The following is a 25,973-nucleotide window of genomic DNA, read 5'->3' on the forward strand; positions in this document are numbered from 1 at the left end:
TACATTATCTCAGTTCTGCCCTCCCTCTCCTCCTCAGAGCTAAGTGGCTAGGTATAATCGATCTTCCACAGGATAGCCCTTGAGAAAGCTGTTGTCTCCTCCCCAGATCCATCCATTTCCTTCAACGTCTCTAAACATCCTCTAGGTCTTTATATATCCTGGTCTCCAGGCTTCTCAACATCCTGGTTGTCATCCTCTGGGTGTGTTTCAGTTTGTCCATGTTCTGGTTTTGGTTTTTCTCTTTCTTTGTATCTCTAGTGCTTAGCACGGTGTCTGGCACATAGTAGGTGCTTAATAAATGCTTACTGACTTATTTCCCCAAATGTGGTGCCCAGAACTGAATGCAAAACTCCAAATGTGGTCTGGCTCCATATAGAAAACAGAACTATTGATCTCCCTTCTGAAAAACATGTTTCTGTTAAAGCACTGACTGAGCGTGTTTGCCTGCCATATTATGCTTTTGACTTATTGGGCTTGCTTGTGCAGTAGATTTCTCTAAACCTAAGTGAAGGGCTTGTTTGCTGAATTGCCATGGCCAAAGGATTCCTCCCCCATTGGCCAACCTCCTGGGGATGGGAGTCTCCTTCTTTGTCAGGCTAGTCCTTGCCAGAACACACAGTCCATCATCAGTCCCATTCTCCAGCCTGGTAAAATCAATTCAAGCTTAGGCTTTACTGGTCTAGCCTTCAATAACCCATGGTCATGTCCACAGGGCATTGAGGTAAGACCTTTATGGAAGACATGGGCTAGAAGAGCACAAGATGAGAAAGTATAGATGGGTTATGGTCTACATCTTTGGAAGGAGTTATCCCTTATCAACAGGATAATGAATTTCCCGAAGCATCTAAATGAAGGATTTTATATTGTTCCCTCTTTGTCTCTGTTATACCCAGCCTGTAGTTCTCTCTTACTATGATCTTTTGTTTCACCCACAAAGTTAATAAGCATGCCATCTTCTGACATGAGGCAGCGAGGCGGTGCAGTGAATAGAGTACTGGACCTGGAGTACAAGTCTGGAGGCAGACTTGAGTTCAGATATGACCTCAGTCACTTATTAGCTGTGTTACTCTGGGCAAGTCACTTAACCTCTGTCTACTTTAGTTTCTTCAACTATAAAATGCAGATAATAATAGCACCTATCTCACAGGGTTGTTGTGAGGATTAAATGGGATAATATTTGTAAAGTGCTTGACACAGCATTTGGCATATGGTAGGCCCTTAATAAATGCTTATTCTCTTCATTTTCCTTCTCTTCTCTTTCCATTTATGTGTTCATTTGACTCAGTGGTGAAAATATTGAACAGGTCATAGCCATAGACAGAGAAGTCCTCCAATACAGACATTCTTTTCAATACAAGATCTCTTCATTTTGTCCAAGCTGGAAGTATAGGGGCTACTAATGGACCCTTTCACACTACTGATTGGCATGGAAGTTTTGATCTGTTCCATTTCTGACCAGGACCACCCTTTCTGAGGTGACCTGGTGGTCTCTGGCTCCCAAGGGCTCACCAATATTAAGGCTAAACCTTGTGTGGACACTGACTGGCATAGTCCACTGCCCATCAGAACTCTTGAGCTCAAGAGATACACCAACTTCAACCTCCCTGGTAGTTGGGATTACACCATGCCCAGGGTATTAGAGACATCTTTCCAGGATGACATCAATCCTTTAATCACTGGGCTTTGGGTACAGTCATTCAACCAGTTCTAAATTTAGCTAACTGTACTACCATCTAGCCTACATCCCTTCATCTTGTCTCCAAGGATATGTCAAGAGACTTTGTCCAAAGTGTTGAAGAAGTCCAGTTATAAAGAAGTCCAGTTATAACCATGACTACAGTAATCTTCCGTGATCTAACGAGCCTAATAATAACCCAGTTAAAAAAGGAAATCAGGTTACTCTAACAAGACTTATCTATGATAAACCTATGTTGGCTCTTAGTGATCACTGTTTCTCTTTCTAAATGTCAAGAACTAAGTCTTCAAGAATACATTCTCTACATTACAATATGGTATAATAATATCATAAACATTTCGTAAGCTCCTGTGTGTATGAAACATGCAGGGGAAAGAAGCAAACCAAATAGATGAAGAATGCTTGTTGTCTGGGCTATAATGTGTAGTAGGAGGGGTAGTGCATTGAGTTAGTCTGGAGTCAGAGAGTCATAAGCATTTATTAAGCACCTACTATATGCCAGGCATTGTGTTAAGTGCAGGGGACATGAAGAAAGGCAAAAGTTAGTCCTTGCCCTTGAGGAGCTTACAATCTAATGGGGGAGATAGCATGCAAATAATAAGTTATATACAAGACAAATAGGAAAGAATGAACAGAGGGAAGGCCCTAGAATTAAGAAAGGTTGGGAAAGGCTTCCTATAGAAGGTGCGATTTGAAGAAAGTCAGGGAACGCAAGAGGCAGGGATGGAGAGGGAGAACCTTCCAGACAAGGGGGACAGTCATCCTGGAGGTGGGAGATGGAGTGGTTTATTTTTTGTTTTTTGAGGACAGCAAGGCAGCAGGTGTCATTGAATCTGAGTACGTAGTGGGTGTGAGGTATAAGACGAATGAAAATGGGAAGGGCTTTGAATGCCAGATGATTTTATATTTAATTCTATAGGTGATGAGGAACCACTGGAATTTATTGAGTAGAATGGTGACATGGTCAGACCCGCACTGAAAGAAAAAAACTTTGGTTATTTTGGTAAACTGGAATGGAAGATGAACTGGAATGTGGGGAGAGAATAGGGGGAGACTTGTAGGCAGGCTAACAGCAGGTTATTTCAATAGTTGAGACATCAGATGATGACAGCCAGTACCAGGGTGGTAGCAGTATTGCAGTGGAGAAGGGAGTGTATTCAAGAGAGGTTGCAAAGGTGAAATCAGCATGCATTGGCAATGCATTGGATTTGGGGAGGGAGAGATAGTGAAGAGCTGAGGATGACTAGGCTATGAGCTTGGGGGACTGGGAGGATGGTGGTGCCCTCAACAGTAAAAGGGAAGTTTGGAAGTAGGGGAGGGGATTTTGGGGAAAAGATTATAAGTCCCATTTTGGATATATTGAGTTTAATATATCTACTGGACATCCAGTTCAAGATGTCTGAAAGGTAGTTGGAGATGTGAGACTAGAGGTAGGCAGAGAGATTAGGTCAGGATAAGTAGGTCTGAGAATCATAAGCATAGAGATGATAATTGAATCCATGGGAGCAGATGAGATCACCAAGTGAAGGAGTGTTGAGGGAGAAGAGAAGATGTCAGATAGTTGAAGATGAAAGACTGGAGGTCAGGAGACAGCTTAGGCCTGGATAAGTAGATTTGAGAACAGATATGTCTTAGGGGTACATATAGTTCAGATGGACCCTGCAGATGGATGATGAGCTGGGCCTAGAATTGAAACAGGAGGAAGATTGTGTGTGTGTGTGTATGTGTGTGTGTGTGTATGTGTGTGTGTGTGTGTTTCTTAGGCAATTGGGGTTAAGTGACTTGCCCAGGAAGACTGTGGGTTTTAATACGTTTCAGATACTATATGGTGCTTTCAGTGATATCCATCTACCCCTGGCACAAAATATCCTGTGTTTTTAATACCACTGTTCTTCTGGTGGTACCACAGTTCTATGACTGTGAATCATAGGAGGTATGAATAGATACTAGTTCTTCTGAATAAGATATAGAGGGCTGTAGGGGATCATATACAGTGCAATATGGCAAGAAAAAGACAATGTAATCTTAGACTGCATTAAGAGAGAAATAGTTCCCAGAATGAGGGAGATCCACAGATGAAAAAATTGTGGCCAGAGAGGTTGTGACCCACTCATATTTTGCATATATCTTTCATCAAATTTAATTCAATAAACTTTTACTAAACACTTTCTGTACTAAGTGATATAAAAGATAAACAGCTTAGATAAAATAAGCTCACTTTGATGGTGCTAATAGTCTAACTAGGGACTATTACACAACACAGATACCTAAAATAGACAGTATTTCATATGTAGTTCTTGGAATGAGGCAATCCACCAATGTAGTGGGTGGTGGTCTAATACTCTCCACTGCTTCCCTCCCTTCATTCTTTTTTCCTTTGTGGCTCATTTCCCCTCAACCTGTCTCCATGCTAGTAAGTTGGAGTTTCTCAGAGGGAGGGTAGCTATTATACTAGATATACTCAGGGTCCTAGGGTAATTTTTGTTGGCAACTATTCTTACTAACACTGTAGCTCATGACCCGCCACCAGTGTATTTTCCATTAATAAATCAGACATTGATAATTAACATTAACCAAAACATTTTCTGAAAATGCAAAACGAATACATAATATTGCACCCATAAATCTGGATCACATTCTCACATCAATGCACATGATGTGGAGAGAGTGAATATAGACTTAAAGCCCCAAGGTAGTAAAGCAAAAATACAGGGAATAAATGTGGCCAGAACAACTCACAATTCTAGAAATATAGACTTTGGTATCCTCTTTTTATCTCAGGACAGAAACATATATATATATATATATATATATATATATGTATGTATTCCTTGATGAGCATAGCTTCTTTTTGAACAAGTGCTTCCATTACCAATATAAGCTGATTCATGCTATGCTGAGCTGACACTTCATTAGGCATGGCATCTCAACTAGACAGATTGCTTTGCTGGGCTACTTTTATGATGCATTGCTTCTAAGCTGTCCCTCTATTTATCTGGGGTTGCTATTCAACAACAACTATAGTATCCATCATTTCCAGCTTCAGACTTGGATGATGCCATCCTTTATCCTAAGATTGGCAAAAAGTCTCTACAACTCTGCTTTCCTCCATTTCTTAGCAAAAACAGGTAGCAATGTCTAGAAATATCTTCTGTCTTCTCTCCTCTTCTTTTCTTCTTTTTAACAACAGCCTGCAGTAGATAGCAAAGGCTGCTCTACACTACTTCTCAACACCAAGTGGCAATAGAGAGCTCAGTATCACTCCACTCTTTCTTTTTTTTCTCTTATTCTTCCTTCTTCTGCCTCCTTTCAGCAGCAAGTGACAATAGAGAACAAAATATATCCTCTCCCTTCCTTTTTAGCAGCCAGGAGCAGTTGAGAGAGCAAAGCATATCCTCTCCAGCCTGTCATAAGCAAATCAACAACTGCTGTCTGCAGACCTTCAGCAACTCCTTTCCTCATAACACCGAGGCAGTCTTATGCCCCAGACAAGTGAACTGTCAACGGTCACCCTCCTTTTATATTATAAGTGAATCAGAACAGTACAAAATATAGTGTTAGGTGAGACCCAAGGGAAAAAAGGACTTTGCTGACTGGAAAAATTGACCCTTACTGTGAGCACTTGGGTAGATAGACAGTTGTCTTCATGGAATGCATAGTCTAGTAACGGCTTGCATTTCTATAATGCATCAAGGCTTTACAAAGCACTTATATTGTCCCCATTTTACAGACAAAGAAATTTTATATTCAGAGTTGGACTTGTCTTTATCCTTATTTTGCAGATGAGGAAACTGAGGCTTCTAGAGGTGAAGGTCACATAGCTTAGGGTCACATAGTTAGTAATTGTTGGACCCAGAATTAGAACCCAGATTTCCTAACTCAAAAGAAAACTCCAGTTTTCTTTTTGTTATAACATAACACCTTAAGTAGGGGGATATGTTGCAGAGATGATGATAATACAAAATAAGGTTATCTTTAATGGAGTTTGTGGTAAAGGTGTCAGTGAAGTGGAAGAAAGTGCTATGTGAGATTCAAGGGTGAAGGTTATTACTGATAAAGGAGATCAAGGAAAGCTTCATGGAGGAAGTGGCATTTCAGCTGAGCCTAGAAGGAAAGGGCAGACTTCAACAAGCTGATTGGGAGGGCTGTGGAGAACATTCAAGGAAGACATAGGGAATGATATGGAGGCGGGAAGGCACAGTTCTAGAGAGGTAGAATGACTACAGAGTTTACACAGATAACAAGCAACAGAGCCACACAGCAGTCTTAAGACTCCGAATGTAGGACTTCTTCCACTATCCCACTCATCCCAGCATCCTGCACTCCTTCACCCTTCTTTCTGAAAAAGTATAGTAGCATTTCTCCCTGGGGCAATTGAGAAGTCAAGAATGCTATTCCATCTTACGTCATTGGGTCTAGGAGTACAAATAAGATTTTGAATAATGACCACTGAATAGTTACAGTTCTTACTACTTTTATGTCCACAAGAGAAACCCAGTGTAATGGGCCAGAGCATCAGAAGACATATATTCCAGACATATATTCCAATGAGTTCTTCCATTTACACTCTGTATGAACTTGGACAAATTATTTTACCCCTTTGCTTCTCAGTTTCCTCATCTGTAAAATGGGGGTAATAACACCTGTCCTGCCTGCCTCCTGGTGTTATAATGATCAAATGAGATAATAGATTCCATAGCACTTTGTAAACTTTAAAGTACTTTATAAACATACAAAGTTAATAGTATTCACTTTTATAAAGTATGGAGTTCATAGAATCATAGGATCTAAATTTGGAAAGGACCTCAGAAACATTGAAGTTTAAATCCCTCATTTTCAGATAGGAAATGAGGCCCAGGGAGATTAAATGATTTATGGGCATAAGCATCAGAAGCAGGATTTGAATCCCGGTCTTTTGACTCCAGACCTCATGTTCTTTCCATTGTTCCTTGCTGTTTTAACCAGGTGTCATTTTTAAAACATGGGGACAATTTTGTGGGTTACAGTGCTTTAGGCTCCTAGGAGAAGGGAACAATTGAGTTGGGCAGGATTTGGGTGGTAAGACAGACCAAGAAGGGACTGGGGACTAGGAGGAGACTAAGGAACATTGTGAACTTCTTTTTTTTTTCTTTTTAGGCAACTGAGGTTAAGTGACTTACCCAGGGTCACAACAGCTAGTAAGTGTCAAGTGTTTGGTCTGAGGCCGAATTTGAGTTCAGGACCTCCTGACTTCAGGGTTGGTGCTCTATCCACTGCGCCACCTATCTGCCTCAACGTTGTGAACTTATGTTGGGAAAATTTCAGACATCCTGTGTGATGCAGAAAAAAATCAATCAATAAGCATTTTTAGGCTTACTATGTGTTAGGCACTCTGTTAAGGGTCTCAGCATACAAAGAAAGGCAAACACAGCCCTTGTCTCAAGAAGCTTACAGTCTAGTGGGGGAGACAGTATGTAAATAACTAGGGCACACAAGATGTGTATTTACCAAATGAAAGTAATCTGTGAGGACTCAGCAACTAACTCATAGCTGGGAGCCTGGGTGGTGTTTGAGCTGGGTCTTGAAAGAAGTCTGAGCAACTAAGAGGCAGAGGTAAGGAGGGAGAGCATTGTGGGCATGTTTTTAGGCAAAGAAATGCAAAGGTACACCTCTCCACCAGGACCCTTGACTTCTTGGGGTGTGGGGCAGGTGTCTGTGCCAGGGCTAATACTTCCTTCCACCTAGTTTTGTGGGGTTTTGGTTACTGCTTCCCTATGGCCAGACCCCGAAACCCAGAGAGGACTAGGGAGGAATTGGGAGATTGTGAGTGAGGAAGAGAGGGACCATAGGACGAATAGGGTACTGGGAGATGATGGGCCTCACCCCTCCCTTCTCAGCATCAGGGCCAAGCTATGCAATACTTCTTGGGGGAAGCTGGTAGTTTGGGGTGGGTAAAGGCTAGTGTATGAAGTGCAAGGAGGGGACAATCTGAAGTAGTGGACCCATAGGACATTTCCCTTTCGCCCCAGTCCCCTAGGCTTAGAGCATTAAGGGTCAGAGGGGTCAGGGACTGGGTGGGATGCGAGGGTAGGGTGTGAAGGACCAGGAGGGCCCAAGGCTTGGAGCATGCGCCTTGGATTGGCTGCCTGCAAACCTGCCCCCCTCCCCCCTTTCCCGCATTGATCCTCTGAAGCCCCGCCCTCTGCCTAGGGTCCTGGCCTCGACGCCCCGCCCCTCCCTGCTGTTCTCCTCCCCCTGAGGCTGCGGCGCTCAGACTGAGCCCTTGCGGGCTGGTTCCGAGTGGGTGTGCGGGGGTGCGAGGGTGAGCCGAGCCGCCACCAGTGCCCCCCTCCCCCCCAGCCCAGCGGGACCATGGACCCCTCCCGCGCCATCCAGCACGAGATCAGCTCCCTCAAAGGTGCGGGCCAGGGCCGGCGTGGGGCGGGGGGGACCTGCCATATGGAGGGGGCGAGGAAGGTCTGGGGAGACCATGGAGGGCGGTGCGGGAGGGAGGAATGGGCGTTTGGGGGAGGCTGAGAGAGATACTATATCGGGGGAGATCGAGGACCAGTGGTCTGGGGGGCTATGGGTCTGGGGAAGACTAAGGGGGACTCTGTGGGACCTTAGGGGCTGGTGGGTTGGGGACTGGACAAGAATAGTGCCCGTTCTGACAGAGTTCTGAGTGAGCTGACCCGGTCTGGAGGGGGAAATGTGGGTGGGGGACCCCACGTGGAGCCCTTGCTTTGCAGGGGCGGGTCCACTGCGCAGTGACCCCAGGTAACCCCCAAACTCCTCCTCCCCTCCTCTGCTCCGCCCCCTTACCCGCGGTGTGCCTGCAGGTAGTTCTTGGGACCCATTTTTGTGCATCTGGGGCCCCCGGGGGTAGGGCATTTCTGCAGAGGAGAACCTCACTTTTGCTACGGGACGGATTATTTGAGGTCCCAGGCTTCTTTCCTGGGAGACAGCTAGGGAGAGATGCTGCAAAAGACACTCCAGCTTTTCTCCCCTCCCTTGACTAGGAGCCCTTTCCAGTTTTACTTTCTGGTAAGGAGCTTGTGTGAGAAAAGAGAAAAGAACATCTCCCTCCCTTTCCATGAGGTCTATGAGCTAAGTAGACCTTACTGCAGAGTTGTGACTGTCCCCACCCAGGCAGAGAGGGGGAGGGGATCACTGAGCCCTGTCAGTGTAGGAAAAGAGATGGAGAGGAGGATGTGGGAGTGGTCCCCTGATGAATGGGCAAATGGACTGAGGAAGACTCCCCCTTCTTTTCTTCCCCTCCCCTGAGCCTTCTTTTGGGCCGCAGCTGAATTCAGACCCTCTACTCAGCAGCCCTAACCTCACACGCAAAACTCTCCCTGCTCACATCAGTATGTAGGGCTTCTGAATGAGAGGGTTGGGGAGAGCCCCTCCCATCTTTTAGTCTCTCAGAGACTCCCTGTGGCTTTGGTGGGGAGGGGTCTTTGCTCCTCTGCAGCAGGGACTGGAGCCAAGCCTGGCAATCCAACTGTCCGTGGCATACTTACCTCCTTCTGCCTCCCAGCCAGGAGACCCTGGTGTACTGGAGCTGCTGACTGACTTCCCTTGAAGGAGGGTCCCTGAGAGAATGAGGGCCTGAGGCGCCAGATAGACTGGGGAAAGGCCCCCTATGGGTGACTCTGAACAGTGGCTTCTTGTCTGGCTGGGGATGGGGGGAGCTGCCCCATCAGCCTAAGTAGTCACCCTGGAGACCTGGTTGCCAATCCCCTCTGCACTCCCTGAGGGTTGGGCAGTCCTATTCATTCTGCTCTGGGTGGGTGGATGTGGGGGCTGGGGCGAGGCCAGGTCTGGCCCAACGCTGGGATAATTTGTACTGTTGCTGGAGCTGATTCTTGGTCCCCGCTTCAGCCTCCAGAGCTGAGTCAGCAGAGGTGGCTGCTGTCTGCAGTGACCTGGTTTAGGATTGGGGGAGGGGGGAGAGGGTGGCTTTGGTGCAAGGCTCTTCTCTCTGCCAAGCACCCATGTCTTCTCTCTTCTCCTAACCTAAGCTCCCCTGCACCCTAGGGACAAGCCCAGGGGTCCACAATTTGGAGAAAGGGGACCAGCACGATGGGGGTCTCTGAGGTATATCCACCCTCTTTCTGTCTCTTTAGGCAGTGGTGTTGCTGCCCTCTGCTGCGCACTGGAAGCATTGCATCATATCCCAGGTGTGCCAAGGACCTACAGTCCTTTGGATGGAGGAACTGAATGGAAGAGCTGTGGGCGATAATGTGGCCTACCATTGTCTCAGTGGTAGGACCTTGTGTTGGGGGATAGTTTGGAAGACATGGCTTGAATAGAGAGATTCAGTTAGGGCAATAACAAAGGATATTGGGAGACATGAAATGAAATTGCATTTGTAAAGTGCATTGCAAATGTTAGAGCACTATAAATGCTAACCGTCATCATCATCATCATCATCATCATCATCAAGGAACTTTTAGAGGAATTGATGAATGACCCATGGAGGATGGTGGAGAGAGCATTGTGTGAAGACATCCTGTGTCAAGGGATAATAAGGGAAGGGCTGGAGTGGGGCATGTCATAAGAACGGGGTCCGTATTGAAAGACCATGTGGAAGTGTTCCAGTGGAAAAGACAGTGGAAGACTGGGGAGTGTTCTAGGGGGAGTGTATGCATATTCTAGGTCTGGGGGGACATCATCCAGGATGTTTTTGGACAAAGGATGGGTTCAGAAGGTATCAATGGGGGCACCTATGAGTTTGTCAGGAGACTTGGATTTTAGTTGTTCAAAGGGAGGGGGTAATCCATTTTTCTCCGTCCTGGTTAAATCACATCTTAAATATTGTGTCCAATTTGGGAATCACATTTTAGGAAGGGCATTGATCAGCTGAGATGTGTCCAGAGGAAGACAAAATGATGAGGAGACTAGAAGTTGTCATCTGAATATTAGTTGAATATTCATTTGGCCTGGATAAAGGAAGACAGTGGGCACAGGTTCATTGATTGTTAGAATTAGAAGGAATCTGGGCTAGCCCAACTCTTTCATTTTACAGATGAGGAAAATGAAGCCCAGAGAGGCTGTGATTTTCCTAAGGTCACACAGCTGCTTAGTGATAGAGCAGAGACTAAGGCCCAGATCTCTTAACTCCTAGGCCAGTATTCTTTCTTCTGCACTGAGTGACATGGTTTCTGTCTTCAAATATCTTGGGGGCCCTCATTCAGAAGAAGGAGAGGGTGTGCTCCAATGAAAAGGGTGCTGGATTTGGAGCTGGAGGGCTGGGTTCAAATCCTAGCTCTGGCACTACCTGTGTGACCTTGAACAAGTCATTTCTTCTTGGGCTTCATTTTCTTCATTTTACAAATGAAGAAATTAAAGTAGATGACTCCTGAGGATCCTTTCAGCTCTAAATCTATGCTCTTGTGATTAAATGTGTTCTATGAGACCCCAGAAAGCAGAGCTAGGAGTAGTGGATCCAAGAAGGCCCATTTCAAACCAGAAAAGGAAGAACTTCCTAACAGGTAGAGATAGTAGACTTCCCATTCACTGGGAGTGAGCAAAGGTTGAATATTATAGTCAGACCTATTTCAGAGAGGCCCCTTGAATTGAGTAGGAGGCTGGACCAGGTGATTTCTAAAGGTCTATCATTCTAACTCTCCTACTTTGTTATGTTCCATTAGCAAAACACTTACCCTTTCTGAGTGTCTGTATCCCTATGTATCAAATGGTGAGAATTTGCAGAGGGGAAGATTTAGGTTTGATGTAAGGAAAAAACTTTGGTTAACAGTTAGAGTCATATAAACATCAAATGGACTACCGCTAGTGGTGATGGGTTTCCTCTTTACAAAAGGACTTCAAGCATAAGGCTAGAGGAATGGGTGGATTGATGGATGGATGGGTGGATGGATGGATGGATTTCATTGATGATTTATTTATTCAAATACACTATCAGGTGTGTTGTAGAGGGTATTCTGATTCAGATTTCAGTTGGACTAGTTGACCCAGTGACTCAGTGACCTTCTTGCCAACTTTGATGAGTCAGTTAAATAGGAACAGTACAGTAATTCCTTTCTTCTCTCCTGCTCAGGGTTGGTCTCAGTCTTGGGTAGATGGTCCATATGAGTGGACAAATGCTGGGGAGCTCTGGAATGCCAAAGAAATGTGCTTCTGGAATATAAGGGGAGGACTGGGAGCTTCCCCCCACCCAGAACAGTTTGATTACCTTTGCTGGGGCTGTGGAGAAGAAGCAGAGGTGGACAGTTTCCTCCTGGTAGCCAAGAGACCAGCTTTTGGATTGATCAGAATGGAAATTTATCCCTTTACTTTTAGTAAATATGAACCAACAGCTGGATATGACAGCCAAAAAAAGCTAATGATTTCAGGCTGCCCTTAGAGAAGAAATGTCCAGACCTAGCTGTCCTCCATCCTGCTCAGACCACATCTGGAGTATGGTATTCAGGTCTGGATGCCACATTTTAGGAAGGATGTTGATAAGCTGGAGAGCATGGTGGTGGTGGTGATGGTAGTGGTGATGAGGGTGATGAGGATGGTGAAAGGCCTTGGGCTTATGCCATTTGAAGGTTGATTGAAAGAACCGGGAATATTTCATTTGGAGAAGAGATGACTTGGGACTGACTGAAATCTGTCTTCAAGTATTTAAAGGGTTGTCAAATGGTGTTCCCCTCAGGTAGAATGTAAACATTTGGAGGCAGGGACTGTTTTGTTTTTTTTGTCTTGGTATCCCCAGCCAGTGCCTTGCATGTAGTGGGTGAATTATTGTCAAACTGAATAAAATCGAATTGAAGAGGCATTAGATTTTAAATTCTGCGAGACATGTTCTTTCATCGGAGCCTCCCAACAACCCCATGAATTAGGTACTAAAGGCATTCATTAGTCCCATTTTATTAATAGGGAAACTGAGACTTAGAGAGGTTGAGGGACCTGTCACACAGCTTGGTCACACAGACGTAGGTGTGAGAGGCAGAGGAGATCCCTGAAGTCTGGTCTTCCTTCCTTTTATTAACCCTCAGAAACAAAAGGGTGAATTTGTGAATTTGTCTTTGTTGAAACCCACAGACCTTGAACCATCAGGAATGGGGAAAGGAAGATTCTGGGGGAACTTGATAGCTGTCTTTAAGTATTTGAAGCTCTGTCACATGGGGAGGGATTAGATGTGTTCTATTTGGCCCCAGAGGGCAGAATTAGCAACACTGGGTGGGGAATCTGAGAGAGGAAAATGTAAGACTGATGTGAAGAAAAACTTCCTCACGATGAGAGCTGTCCCAAAGTGGAATGAGTGGCTGAGTACAGCCCTCGACCACTTGTTGGGTATGTCATAATGGGAATTCCTTAATGGGTGGGGGTTGGAACAGTACTTTTCCAACCCTGTCATTCTGTGGTTTTCTGCTTCTTCTTGGATTCAGAGAACTGGACAAGAAACATGAAATACACGTTTCAGAGAGCTTTGGCTTGATGTCCCATTTAGTTAGAAATTTTCTACCGATTAGAGTTTTCTTGAAGTTGAATGAGCCACCTCCAGAAGCATTTCAGCAGGCCAAGGCAGGATGATACAACATGTTGCATGTGGGACGAGATATGTCTGAGGTTATGTCCTTCCCAGCAGTGACGTTCTCTGGTTCTCTGGTTCTCTGGTTGGGGGTTGGGTGGGGGCTCTAAGCAGCGATTCTTAACCTTGGTTCCAAGGAAACTGGATAGATTTCTGGGGTCTGTGAGCTTTGGAACTTTTAGTATTTTGATAACTGCATTTCACTCTAATTGTAATCCATTGTATTTTATTTTATGCATTTGAAAGCACTGTTCTGAGAGGAGGGGTCCACAGTTTTCCCTAGACTGCCAAAGGGGTCCATGATAAAGCACCCCTGCGGTAGAGGGTTTTGAGGAGAAATGGGGAGAGTTTTGAATCTCTGAACCTTAGGTAAGCCACTGTCTCATTGACCAGTTGTCCTGGAGTCTCTCTCTTTCTCTCCCGGGAGCTGGTCTTTTCTGCACCCCCTGCCCTGCTCTATCTCCCTGACTGGGCATTAGGGGAAGGATGCCAATAGCCAAGATGGTTTAGAACGTGTTCCCCCAGACTGTACCTCCCCCTGTGCCCCGCGGTGCCAGGGCCTCTCTTTCTCCTTCCCTCCCTCCTTCTCTTCTATCCCTCTGTGGTCTGTGGGAACTGGCCAGACTCAGCTCTGACTTCAAAGTTTCCACGTCAGGGGGTGGGGGATGCTCTGTTTGCCTGTGTGCTCCTTGCTGCCATGGTGACAGCCCTGTTAAACCCGCCCCCCCCACGCCTACTGCCTACTCCTCCCTCCCATTCTGGATCTGCCCCTCTCCCCTTTCTCCCAGCTGCCCTATTTATCACTGGGCTCCAGGGTTCTGAGTATGTGAATGAATGGGAGGTGTTTGATTGGGGGTGAGGATACATGTCTGCCCACACCTGTCTCCCTCAGTTATTTCTGCCACTTATTGCCCCCCCTTGTTCTCTATACGTATCTCACCTGCCCTGTGTCTCCCACTCCTCATGTCTACTTTGTCCCACACATCCCTCCACTTCCCAACCTGTCTCCTTCTGCCCCTTTTCACCCACTTAGCCATCTCTCTCCCACCCCCCACTGGACACACACACTTTTCTCTCCTTTCTTGCTTCTACTCACTCACCTCTCTAATCCTCTTTCCACCTGCCTTCAACCCTCCTCCTCTGCCCACTCCCTTGCCCCTTTTCCCATGCCCCTCTCCTCCTTTCCTCACGTTAGCCTACAGGGGAATCTGAGGCGGAGGCCCCCAGGAAGAAGCATGCGCTCAGCATCACCCACCCCATCCAGGGCCTGTTCTTCTCTCCCCTCCCTCCCCCCTGGAATGTGTAGCAACATGGGCGGGGCAGAGCAAGACTGAGCCTCAGGGTGACTTTGATTTCCTCGTGGCAGCTGGAAAGGCAGATTCTTGTTCTGGGCCAGGCTGCCCAGTTCTGCTTGCTGGGGGTCACACAGACGGCGCTGCCCAGCCTCCTAAGGCGCCGGGGCTGATCCTGGCTCCAGGATCCAGGTGGAAGTTATGTGGCACCTTGGGGAACAAAGTGTTCAGTGCTGCTTCTAATCTGGCCTGACACAGAAAAGGTTAAGTGGAGGGGATTTGGACCTGAATCAGAAATGTTTCCTGGCTATGGGAGCACCTGTATCTCTCTATAGAATCCCCAGGAAAAGCAAAGAGGATGAGTGCCCAGGCCCTGAGGCCACTGCCCTTCTAGCTAGGTGACTTATTCTGTCTGGCCCCTTAGGTTCTGGGGATAATGCTTCCTTTCCCAAAGGATTGGGGGCCAGGGAGCAGGGGGAATCCTCTTTCCTATTTCCAACACTAATGTTTCTTCCTCTGAGCTCCATCACATCCCTCCCCAGCTTAGCCATGGCCCCCTTCCAGGGGGCTCTTAGCTCTTTGTCTCACTCTCCTGGGACCCTTTAGGCCTCAGACCTTCAGCTCATTCAGCCCCAACCCAATATCTATAGACTACCCCCATCTTACTCCACCCCCCAGGCCTCCCAGCCCCTGTGTTAGTGCCTCCTCCATCTTCTGTGCCAATGACTTCCATCTGGTCCCTCCCTCAGGACCCCCACTTAAGACTGTTGAAGGAAGTGTTTCAAAAATGAAGTAATTTCTGATAGAGAAGGGGTATATGGGGGGAGCTGAGCCCCCTCATCCCCTCCTTCTTTCTCTACCCCCAAAGCACCCTCCCCACCCAAGTGGCGGCAGTCTAGCCGGGAGGGGCAGCGGGCCCATTGGCTGCTGAGTCAGAGGGGGCTGGGACTCAGCTGCCTGGCAGGCAGTGCAGAGGGGGTGGGGCCCGGGGCCCAGGCTGGGCCAGGGAGATCCTCAGGGCTCAGTGCGGGGCATGTGCTAAGTGCTGTCCCTCCCTGCTGTCTCAGTGAGGAGTCCTCTGCCGCTGCACTCCCACCGGCCCGGGCTGCTCCCCTCCCTGCCCTGCTGTTCATTCCTGTGCCCCGCCTGCCTGTCGGTCAGCCGCCTGCCTGGCCCTGGGGAGAGGAAGCTGCCTTCCCAGCTTGCCGCTGCTTCCCTCTTCTCCTTGGGCTCCGCCTGCAGCCCTAGCCGATCACTGATTCCCGGGTTCCCCATTTGCCCTTCCTCACCATGGTGGCTGGCATGCTTATGCCCCTGGACCAGCTCCGGGCCATTTATGAGCTGCTCTTCAGGGAAGGTGTGATGGTGGCCAAGAAGGACCTGCGGCCCCAGAGCCTGCACCCCCATGTGCCTGGCGGGGTCACCAACCTGCAGGTCATTCGGGCCATGGGCTCCTTGAGGGCACGAGGCTTGGTACGGGAGACTTTTGCTTGGCGCCACTTTTATTGGTACCTCACCAACGAGGGCATTGCCCACCTGCGCCAGTACCTGCACCTTCCCCCTGAGATTGTGCCCGCATCCCTGCAGCGTGTCCGCCGTCCTGTGGCCATGGTGGCTCCTGCCCGTCGGGCACCCACTCGGGTACAGACAGTGCAGGGACCCCTGAGCTGCCCTCCTAAGCGGCCTGACAGTGCCCGGGAAGAGCGGCAGGCCTATCGCCGGAAGGAGGATGAGGAGGCATCTGAGCCACTGGTGGTGTCCACTTCCCGAGGGGCCCTGGCACGGACTGCCCCGGAGCCCACCCCTGCCCCAGGTCAGCAGCCCCTGTCTGAGAGGGAATTGGGGGTGGAACAGCTGGGATCCTATGGAGCTTGAGGAACCCTCTGGGGACCTTGGGGATCTCTGTCACTTTTCTTGGGTTGGGGGGACCTCAAAGAGACCAGCAGGTGTCACCCTCTCTCTCCTGGCTGGATCCTGAGGCATTGCCTAGGGTTCTTAGTTGGCATGAGGCGGGACATGGGCAGGTCTGGTGGTATCCTTCCCTGTCCTCTTCCTCATCGATGAGCAGAGCCCTGGGCACTGAGGGTGCAAGAGGCCCGGTTCAGGGCCTGAGTATTGGGGGTGCTGGAGGCAGGCATGCTTCTTAGGGCCCTGGATAGGCATGGACAGCTGTTCTTAGCTGGCTCCGCCCCTGCCCCAGTACTGATCTCAGCCTAGGCCCCTGCTCCTCCCCAGCTTCAGCCTCACTCCCTTGGGACCAGGCTCAGGAAGGGGCTTGAAGCTAGAGAGATGAGGTTTCCTCTTCTCCAGCTCAGCAAAGACCCAGGCTTGGGGGCCCCCTGGGGGGTCTGCCTGTGGACTCATGGGGAGGAGGGCGCAGGGAAAGGAGGGAAGCGGGGCTGGACCTGGAGTCAGAGGATGCTGGTTTGGATCCTGGCGCCCACACTTACCAGCTTGTGTTACTGTGTGTCATTCACTTCATCTCATTAAGCCTCAGTTTCCTCATCTATAAAATGGGGATAATAACACCTGTATTACTTACTTCAAAGAGTTATCCCCAGGAAAGTGCTTTGTAAATTCTCTTCTTTTCCCCCAGCTGCCTTCTTTGCCATCCCCCCATCCCTCTTCTGCTCTCTCTCTTTCTCCCCTTGCTCACTCCTCCCACCCTAGTGCTCTCCTTTCTCTCCTTCCTTGTAGTATCCAGTGTAGGAGAGTAGAAAGGCTGCTGGATTTGGTGTTAGGTGTGGAATCCGATGCCCAGATCTGCTGCCTACTACCTCTGGGACTTTGGGAGAATCACTTAACCTCTGTAGGACTCAGTTTCCCCCACTATAAAATGAGGAGTTTGGGCTAGAGGGCCTCCAGATTCCCTTGTAGCTCTAAAACTCTGATCCTGTTATCCCTTCTCTGCCCACCCCCTAGCTCTCTTTTCTCCACCCCCCCCCCCACCTCTTATTACCTCTCATCTCTCTCCTCTCCCTTCTGCTCTGACCTGGCCAATGGGCAGGCTGTTTAGGACTAGCCTTCTCCCCGCCTATTCCCTTGTTCTATGCTCTAATTGGGTAGATGGGTTACTGCCTCCAGTGATCCTACTTTGCCCCCCCACCCCCCTACTGCCACCTCTTACAGATTACGGAGCTTCAGTGAGGGGAATAGGAAGTTAGAAGTGGGCCTGGGAGATGATGGGGAGGTGCCTGGAATATCAGGCCTAGATGGGGAGAGATCTACTTCCTACCTCCCAAGGCAGCCTGGTCTATTTTGGGACATATTTTTAGGAAGCTGTTCCTTATGTCACACCTAAATCTTGGTGTAGTTTTTTAGAGAGGAAACATGGTGCAGTGGAGAGAGAGAGAGAGAGAGAGGGTCAGGAAAAACGTGTCCAGGTGCCACCTCTAACACACGCTAGCGGTATGACCCTGGGCAAGTCACTTAACTTCTGACTACATAAAGTCAGCTCTTTGTAAATTGCCATTCTTCATTATCGGAGGGAATTTTCCTCACCAGAAGTTTTCTTTATACAGATGAAATCACAGGTCTGGATTCCCCTCCCTATCCCTATCCCCCCGTCCGCCCCCCCCAAAAAAAAGCCTAAATCATTTTTCTGTGATTTCCCACCCATAGTTCTTAGTTCTGCCCTCTGAGATAAAGCAGAATGAGCCTAATCACTCTTCTATGAGACATCCCTTCAAATACTTGAAGAAAGCTATCATGCCCACCCCACCTCCCACCCCTAAGTTTTCTTTTCTTCAGTCTAAACGTTCCCAGGTCCTTCAGTCCATCCTTGTATCTAGAGCCAAATTTTCAGTTCACTCACCATGCTGGTTGTCACCCTCTGGATGTGCTCCAGGTTGTCAGTACCTAAGTACTAACCAGGACAGAGGATAAGACTGTCATCTCCCTTCCCTCTAGACACTATGCCTCCTAGGCATAGTGAGTTTTTAGGATGGTATTGAGATTTTGTCTGTCATATGTCACTTAGCCTCACATGTAGCTTACAGTCCAATGAAACCTCCTGGCCTCTCTTAGAAGAACTTTTATCTCTCCCTATTTCCCCCTGCCTATTATTTGTGCAATTGACAACTTGATTCCCCACTTCAGGACTTTTCATTGATCCCTATTCAGTTTTAATGTTGTTGGAGTTGGCTAAGGAGTGACAGGAAGTATCGTTGGAGAATAGTAGAGGGACTTGGAGCCTGAGGCAGTATGCACTTGAGGCAGAGGGTTCCTACATCAACCCAAAGGGTTGCTTTGAAGAGAAAGAGGGTTGTATGAAGGGTGAGTCCCTCACGGAATAGGATGGTGAAAAGCCTGTGGCTGGAGATGTGTAGCATGATTCTTGGAACTACGTTAAATGATTTGGTAGGATGAAAGTTGTATCTCATGGTATAGTGGAAAAAGGAACCCAGATGACCTGGGTTAAAATCTCTCCTTTGATGCTTACTACCTTCGTGACCTTTGGCAAGTCACTTAGCCTCCTGTTTGGTGGATGGGTGGGGAGGGTGTTATGCTAAAGACCTCTGGGAGGTGAAGTGGAATTGGAGTCAGGAAGTCGTGAGTTCAGGTCCAGCCTCAGACACTTACTAGCGAGGTGACCGTGGGCAAGTAATTTCACTTCTGTGTGCCTCAATTTCCTCTTCTGTGAAATGGGAACAGTAATAGCGCCTACCTCCCAGGGTTGTTACAAGGACAAAAATGAGATATTTGTAAAGCATTTTGAAAATATTAAAGTGGTATATAAATGCCAGCTATTATTAGCTATTATTATTAGATGACCTTGGAGGTCCTTTCTAGTCCGAAGGCTGTGATACTGTAGTTGGGGGTAGGAGAATAGATATTCCTTGTGATCCTGGAGGCAGTGTGGTATAGTTTAAAGAGCTCTGGATTTGGAGTTCAGAAGACACTACAATTCTAATCCTACCTCTTGACACTTAACTAGCTGTGTTACTAGGGGAAAATCCTTTAACCTCTCTGAGCCTCAGTTTCTTCATCTACAAAATGGGGAGAATAGTGATTTGCAGTACTTCCCTCAAAGGGTTGGGGTATCAGCGAGGATTCTATGAGATAATGTTTATAAAGCGCTTTGCAGACCTTCAGATGCTTGATATGGGGCTCACTGAGTCAGACTGCCAGGCCTTCTTTCCATCTTTCTGGAGACTAAGGTGAAATTGGGTCCTCAAGTGCCATCTTTCTGTTTGGCCACAGTTGCGGCCCCTTTTGGAAGAAGGGAATAAGCATCTATTAAGCACCTACTATATGCCAGGCACTGTGCTAAGCACTCTACAAATATCTTTTTTGCTTCTCATAAGTTTATGGCAGTCCAAGGATTTGGGATCTCCCCTCTGCCAGGATGCCTAGGCTCCTCTCCTCCACCTTATTGCATCCACTTCTCTTCTTTTCCCTTCCTTCTCTGTCCCTGATAGCAGGACAGTTTGTTCAATCCAACTCCTGGGTTCCTGTGGTCACCTGCTCACAGTGCGTGTGATGTGAGGCCAGGTACTTCCTTGCCTGCCCCTTTTGTGGTTGTAGATGTGCTAATCCTGGACCTCCTCCCTCCCCCATTCCTTTCCTTTTTTCTCTTTCCTGCCTCTCCCCATTCTCCATTTTCCCCTTTCCCTGAGCCTTCCAGGCTTCTCTTGGGCAACACTGCCCCTAGGGAGTGGAATTGGGCTTGGTTAGCCTGGACCCCAAAGGGGAGTTTTGGCTCTCCCACTTCAGTTATGAGCCCCCCCCCCTTCTGCCCCTCAGCCTCGCCCCAAGCACTGCCTGTGACTCAGCCTTGTGGCTGCCACTGGAGCATTTTGTCAGCTCAGAGTTTCCAACAGGAAACAGGGCAGATGGGGCTGTAGCTCCAGGCTTAGTCAGCCAAGGACCCCAGCCTCCTGGCTCTCTTTGATGGCCCCACCCTACTGCTCCTGGCTCCCTGCAGGCAACTGCTCTTTCAGGGGAGGACCTGCCCTGCAGCCCCTTGGCTGTTTTGCGGTCTTGGCTTCCATTTGAGTTTCCTACTCTCCCATCTCAAGCTACCCACATATCTCCCCTTCTCCATCCCCCTCCCCACGTATCTCCCCTCTCCATGCCCCTATCCACTTATCTCCCCTCTCTGTCCTCCCCACACATCTCCCTTCTCTGTTCCCCCTTCCCTCCAGCCTTTTTCTGGGATCCCTGCACTGGGAGGTGAGGTAGACATGGAGATCTTCAATTAACCCCATATGATCTAGCCTTAAGTCCAGTCCTGGGTGCTCTCTTCTTGCCCTGGCCCATCTATGTCTGTCACTCCCTCTCAGGCACACTTTCCCTAGAGCTGTGAGTGAGGCTGTACTGGTTCTTGGCTTTAGTTGAAGCGCAGGTTCCTTTATCTGAAATGAGCCCCCCACCTGCCACCCCCCACACCACATGAAGGCTGTGGCGGATCTTCATCCATCGCCTCTCCCCAAAATCCTTCAGACCTGGCTCTTTCCAGAGTTCAGGACCAGGCCCTCCCTTTTCTGGTTTGAGACCTGGTGTCCTCTCTATACCTTCCACTGGATCCCTAGCCCGAGAAGGCGTTTGAACCAGTGTGCTCAGTGATTCCTGTCGGATCTGTGTGATGAACATTTTTGTTTGCCAGGTTCACTTCCTTGGGTTCTTTTGCTGATGCTTCCAGGAGAGTGGTGACCATGTCATCCTGCAGTTTTCCAGAATTCAAATACCTTGCCCGTTCACTAATAGACAGTTTTCATTTTCAAGAAGAGAAAGGTAGTTTCATTGCAGAGGCTGGACCGTGGCTGTGGGATATGGGAGAAGTTGGGGTGGTTGTCTGGCTTCTGGGGTTACTGTAGAGGTCAGGCTGTTGCTATGGTGAGATGGGAGTGACTTGATAATGCCAGGCACTAGTTGAGGTGAGCCACTGGTTATAGCGCATTGAGGCCAACTGACTGCCTGTTTATTAAGCGTCTACTACGTGCCAGGCACTGTGCTGAGCGCTCGACAAATATCTCATTTGATCCTCCTAACAAGCTTGGGAGGTGGATGCTGTTATTTGTTTTGTTTTTGTGAGGCATTGGGGGTTAAGTGACTTGTTCAGGCTAGTCTGTGTCTGAGACTGGCTTTGAACCCAGGTGGTCCTGACTCTAGGGCTGGTGCTCTATCCATTACACCACCTAGCTGCCCCCTGGTGGATGCTATTATTATCCTCATTTTACAGTTGAGAAAAGAGGCAGACAGAGGTGAAGTGACATGCCCAAGGTCACACGGCTAGTCTGTGTCTGAGGCTGGCTTTGAACTCAGTTCTTCTTGACTCCAGGCCCAGAGCTCTAGCCACTACACCACCTAGGCAAGAAAATGGAAGAGGGTAGGAGACAAGGCTTTGAAGATGAGGAGACAGATTCGGATTCCTGTGGGGAATCTGAAGGGGCTGAGCTTTGAACACCTGGAGGACTGGGGCACGGTTAGGGCTAGGGCTGTCCCATGGGTGTGGGGAGGACTCTGGGTGCCTCCTCTTTGTAATAGGGCAGGAGGGAGGGAGGAAGAACCTTTAGGCCAGAAGTTGTTGGGGCTAGTTTGACTTGTCTTGTCTTTGGGCTTGGGTGACTAAAGAAGGGGGCTGAGCTGGGTGGCAGCAAGGGCAGTGAGGAGGAGCTGCTTCGGCTCCCTGCTCCCTGCTCGCTTGCTCACTCACTCCCAGCCTGTGGCTGGCTTCCCTCCTCCCGCCCTCCTTCCTGCTCTTCCCTTCCTCTCTGCCTGTCGGTTCGTTCTGAGCCACTCTCCCTTCACTGCTCGCTCCTGGCCTGGGACTTGAGGGCCATGGAGATGTATTGCATGGAAGAGCTAATCCAGCGAGGCCAAGGTACGTGTTGGTGCTTGAGGATCCAGCCCCTGACGGTGCATGTATGTGTGTGTGCGTGCCTGGGTGCCTGGGTGCCGGGGCCACCACATCTGGGAGCCCGGAGAACCCAGGAATGCCTGATATGCAGGAATTTCCTCTGGGGCCTCAGTCTCCCTTTCTGAGAGGTTGGGCGGCTAGCATAGTTAGGCCATGATGTGTCCCGATATGCATGTCCCCCTCTTAGGAATGTGAGGGTCAAGGGGAGCCACTGAGTCCGGTCCCAGGAACAGTGTGTGCCTTTGCTATATCCTAGAGAAGTCCCTAAATATGAATATAGCAGGAGAAAGAATTTAGTGGGGAGGGGTGAGGGGGAGGGGGTGCTGCTGGCTGTGGGAGTGGGAACAGTTGGGTGGGGCAGCCTGGGGTTGTTTTTTGCCTTTGCCCCATACTAATGAAACTCTCTGAATAGCAGCATGCCAAGGGGAAGGGGTAAGGCCATTTCCCTACAGGACTTTCATTGTTCCCGTGAAACTGCCTGGGGTGTGCATGTGCACGTGTTTGGTGGTGGTGGTGGGGTCCCTTGGCAGGAAAGCCTCTTGTTTGAGTTGGGAATGGCTCTCTGTCCTCCATGTACTGCCTTTTCCCCTACATTGATTATACCACATGGGTCCTATTGATCCTCTCTGATAAGGGTCTTGTGGCCTTGGGTCAGGGGCCGCGAGAGCCGGAGCCAAGATCCACACCAGACTGCACATGGTACAGGTGTCATCCATGCTGTTGGCAGGGCAGTACCAGGAATTTCCTGAAGGCTTTCTCACGACTCCCAGTTGAGTCAGCAGCTCTCCCTAGACTTGTCCTGAGCATGTGATGGGGGTGAGAGGGCAGAGGAAATCTGCATCCTCTGGTTCTCTCTGCACCCACTAGATAGTTTGAGCTTACTCTTGGCCTCTCCTGCCTTGTGTCCCCCACCTGGCTTTCCTGGTCTGGGGCCCATTGCCCCTGAATCTCTGGGAGCTGCTTTTTGGGAGGTGCCTGTGGAAGAGTCTTAAAGGGCCTCTGGACCCTTCCCTTTTAGGTCTCTCTGACTGCTCAGGCCTAGCATGGCCTGCTCCAAATGTCTTCTTCACGATAGTGAGCAGTGGCACCATCCTTCTTCAGAGTCCTCATTAGCAGCTTCCTTGGCACTGCCTGTAGCTGGGAAGGGATGTTTGGCCCCAGCTTCGGATGAGCTCTGAGCTGATTGTTGGCCCTGAGCACATTTCCTGGCCTTTGCCACTCATGGACAACAGGAGGTTGTGGGAACATCTTTCCCTGTTGAGTAGGTAGGGACAGGTGTACTCAAGGTGGTCACTATCTGTACTTCTGTCTTCTCATCATCTTCTCTCCCTTGAGTGGGCAGAGTTGCTTGAAAGTATGGAAACATTGTAGGCCAAGGTATCTCCACAAGTCTGTGGGGAGGAGAAGGAGAAGTCTGTGTCTCCTTCCTCTGGTAAAGTGGATGCTTGCTCACTTCAGGTTTTAGGGTCCTGGGTCCACAGCCTTCCAGGCCCATACAGAATGACAATTGGGTCAAGATACCCTCTGACATCTTGGGGACTTTGAGAGAGCATTATAAAAGCATAAGATGAGTCTTTCTGGCCCAGCCCAGACTCTCCACTGAAGACCCTTAGAGGCCACCTCAAAGGTTAAAAGGCATTCTTCAATCCATTCCAAAACTATTATTAAGTGCCTACTATGTGCCAGGGTGGCATATGGCACAGTGGGTAGAGAGCTGACCTCAGAGTTAGGAAGACCTTCATTCAGGTCTTGCATCTAACATGCACTGGCTCTGCAGCTAACCCTGGGCAAATTACCTAACTTCTCAGGGCCATAAATAACTCACTAGGACTATAACTTTCAGAAAACATGTTGGCCTGTATTGATATAGGGTTATACCAGTGAATTCATAGGATCTGAAATCATAGGTCTGCTTAAAAAAAATTGCCAAGGTACTATTCTAGGGGCTGGTAATGCAAAGACTAAAGGGGAAAAATCCTTACCCTCAAAGAGATTAAGTTCAAGTGGATGTCCTAGTGGCAGCCTCTAGGTGGGTTCAGGACCGTTGGAGCGAGGCTACGTGGGCTTATTGAGCATGAAGACATCAGAATGAATGCTGTGTCATTGATGCTACCTCTCTGCCTGACTTCACCTGGTCCCCCCCATCCTCCTACTTCTCCAAGGTGGTTGGTAATATTGCGTGTCCTTTCCCTCCTTGGACTCCCTTATGAGAACCTGATGTCTGTTGCTTAAGAATTAGTTTGCTTTTCTTAGTTTTAAACATTGTTAAAGTGTATTAACCTCGTTTGGGTGCGTTTATGGGGAAAATTGTTGGGAGGTGGGGATTGAAGGGAGCTGTCCCAAGAGAAAAGAGGAAGATTTAAAATTTCAATATTTGTCGAGTACTGTCTCTGATTAGGGGCTCAGACCTGGAGGGGAGGAAAGAATTATAACTTTATTTGTTATAATTTCCCAGAGCAGGGTTAAGATTATTTATTCTGGGAAACCCATCTAGGCAGTGAGTCAGTAGGAAGGTGAGGACAGATAAAAGTGACGAAACGGCCCTTTTCACTACACCACCCCATCATAGCTTCAGATCACTTTAGTTGTCTTATGACACCACTTACCGTTCCTGTGACTTCCTAGAGCAAAACTTCCCCTTCTACTCTTGGTTCTTTTCTTGCCCCTTTCTCCCTCTCTATGTTGTTTTTAACTATCAGAATGTAATCTCTTTGAAGGCAAACTTTTTGCTTGCTTTTTTGTATTTCTATCCCTAAGGACTTTGCATGGGTAGGGTTAGCATATAGTAAATGCTAATAAATGCCTTTAATCCATTTATTTGCCTTCATACAATGGCAATCTGGGTGAGGTTTTCTGTGGATTTACTTCCATGCTTTCAGAAGTAATTTCTCATCTTAATGTATATGGTTTATTCTGATGACTCCTTACCGCAGATAAATAGACTTTCTTATTCTAAAATTGATCCATTCAGAACTGAGTGACCAAGAGCAAGTCACTTAAACTTTCTGAGTTTCTGTTTCCTGTGGGATGATCGTAATAGTACCTACGTCCCAGGGCTATGAATTAGTGTAGGTAATGCGCTATCTAGAAAGGTAATTTTTTTTTAATTGTCTGGGCTTTGGCAGCTGAGCCTAGGTCCTCCCCTTGCCATCTCCATGTCATTCCATGGATGGAACTCCATGGGCACTCTGTCTCCAAAAGACCTGGATAGGGCTTGAGGAGAACGGGTGGTGGGGAGGGGGGAGGGAAGCAAATAGTGGCCTCTTACAGCAAAAATGAGTGTATACATTGCTTGAGCAGCCTCTCCAGGGTGATTCGTTTATTTTTCTCAGTATTCCAGGCAGCTTGCTAAGACCGTGTTGCAGAGAAGGTGCTGACCTGAGTCTTCCCTATATCAGTGAAATCAAATTCAATTCCCAATTCCTATCCCAAGCCCCCTCTGTTTGTCTCTCAACACTTTCCCCTGAATGCCTCCCTTCTGCCTTGCCTGGATGTTTATTAATCTGCATCTAGAGAAAGAACTGATAAATAGAAGTATGTATAGAATGTACAGAATATATAGAATGTATAGAATAATATGTGTATGTGTGTCTAATGGTAGCC

At 48.2% G+C, this 25,973-nt stretch overlaps 1 protein-coding gene across 4 annotated transcripts in view; it reads left to right on the forward strand.

The window, feature by feature from the left end:
• PLEC (plectin) overlaps positions 1 to 25,973 on the forward strand; it is a 112,544-nt gene that overhangs the window by 16,194 nt on the left and 70,377 nt on the right. Inside the window, exon 1 of one of the 4 annotated variants that reach the window (XM_027857742.1) lies at positions 15,733 to 16,322. The exons of 2 other annotated variants lie outside the window; for them this stretch is intronic. In XM_027857742.1, coding sequence (XP_027713543.1) covers positions 15,800 to 16,322 — 523 coding nt within the window. In that variant the 5' untranslated portion in view covers positions 15,733 to 15,799. Of the gene's footprint in view, positions 1 to 15,732; positions 16,323 to 22,257; positions 22,335 to 25,973 lie in introns of those variants that run through there. One more of the 4 variants, XM_027857748.1, reaches the window with a different exon arrangement.

This window comes from Vombatus ursinus, unplaced genomic scaffold (assembly GCF_900497805.2).
Source record: "Vombatus ursinus unplaced genomic scaffold, bare-nosed wombat genome assembly UNPS02012319.1, whole genome shotgun sequence".
NCBI classification, from domain to species: Eukaryota; Metazoa; Chordata; class Mammalia; order Diprotodontia; family Vombatidae; genus Vombatus; species Vombatus ursinus.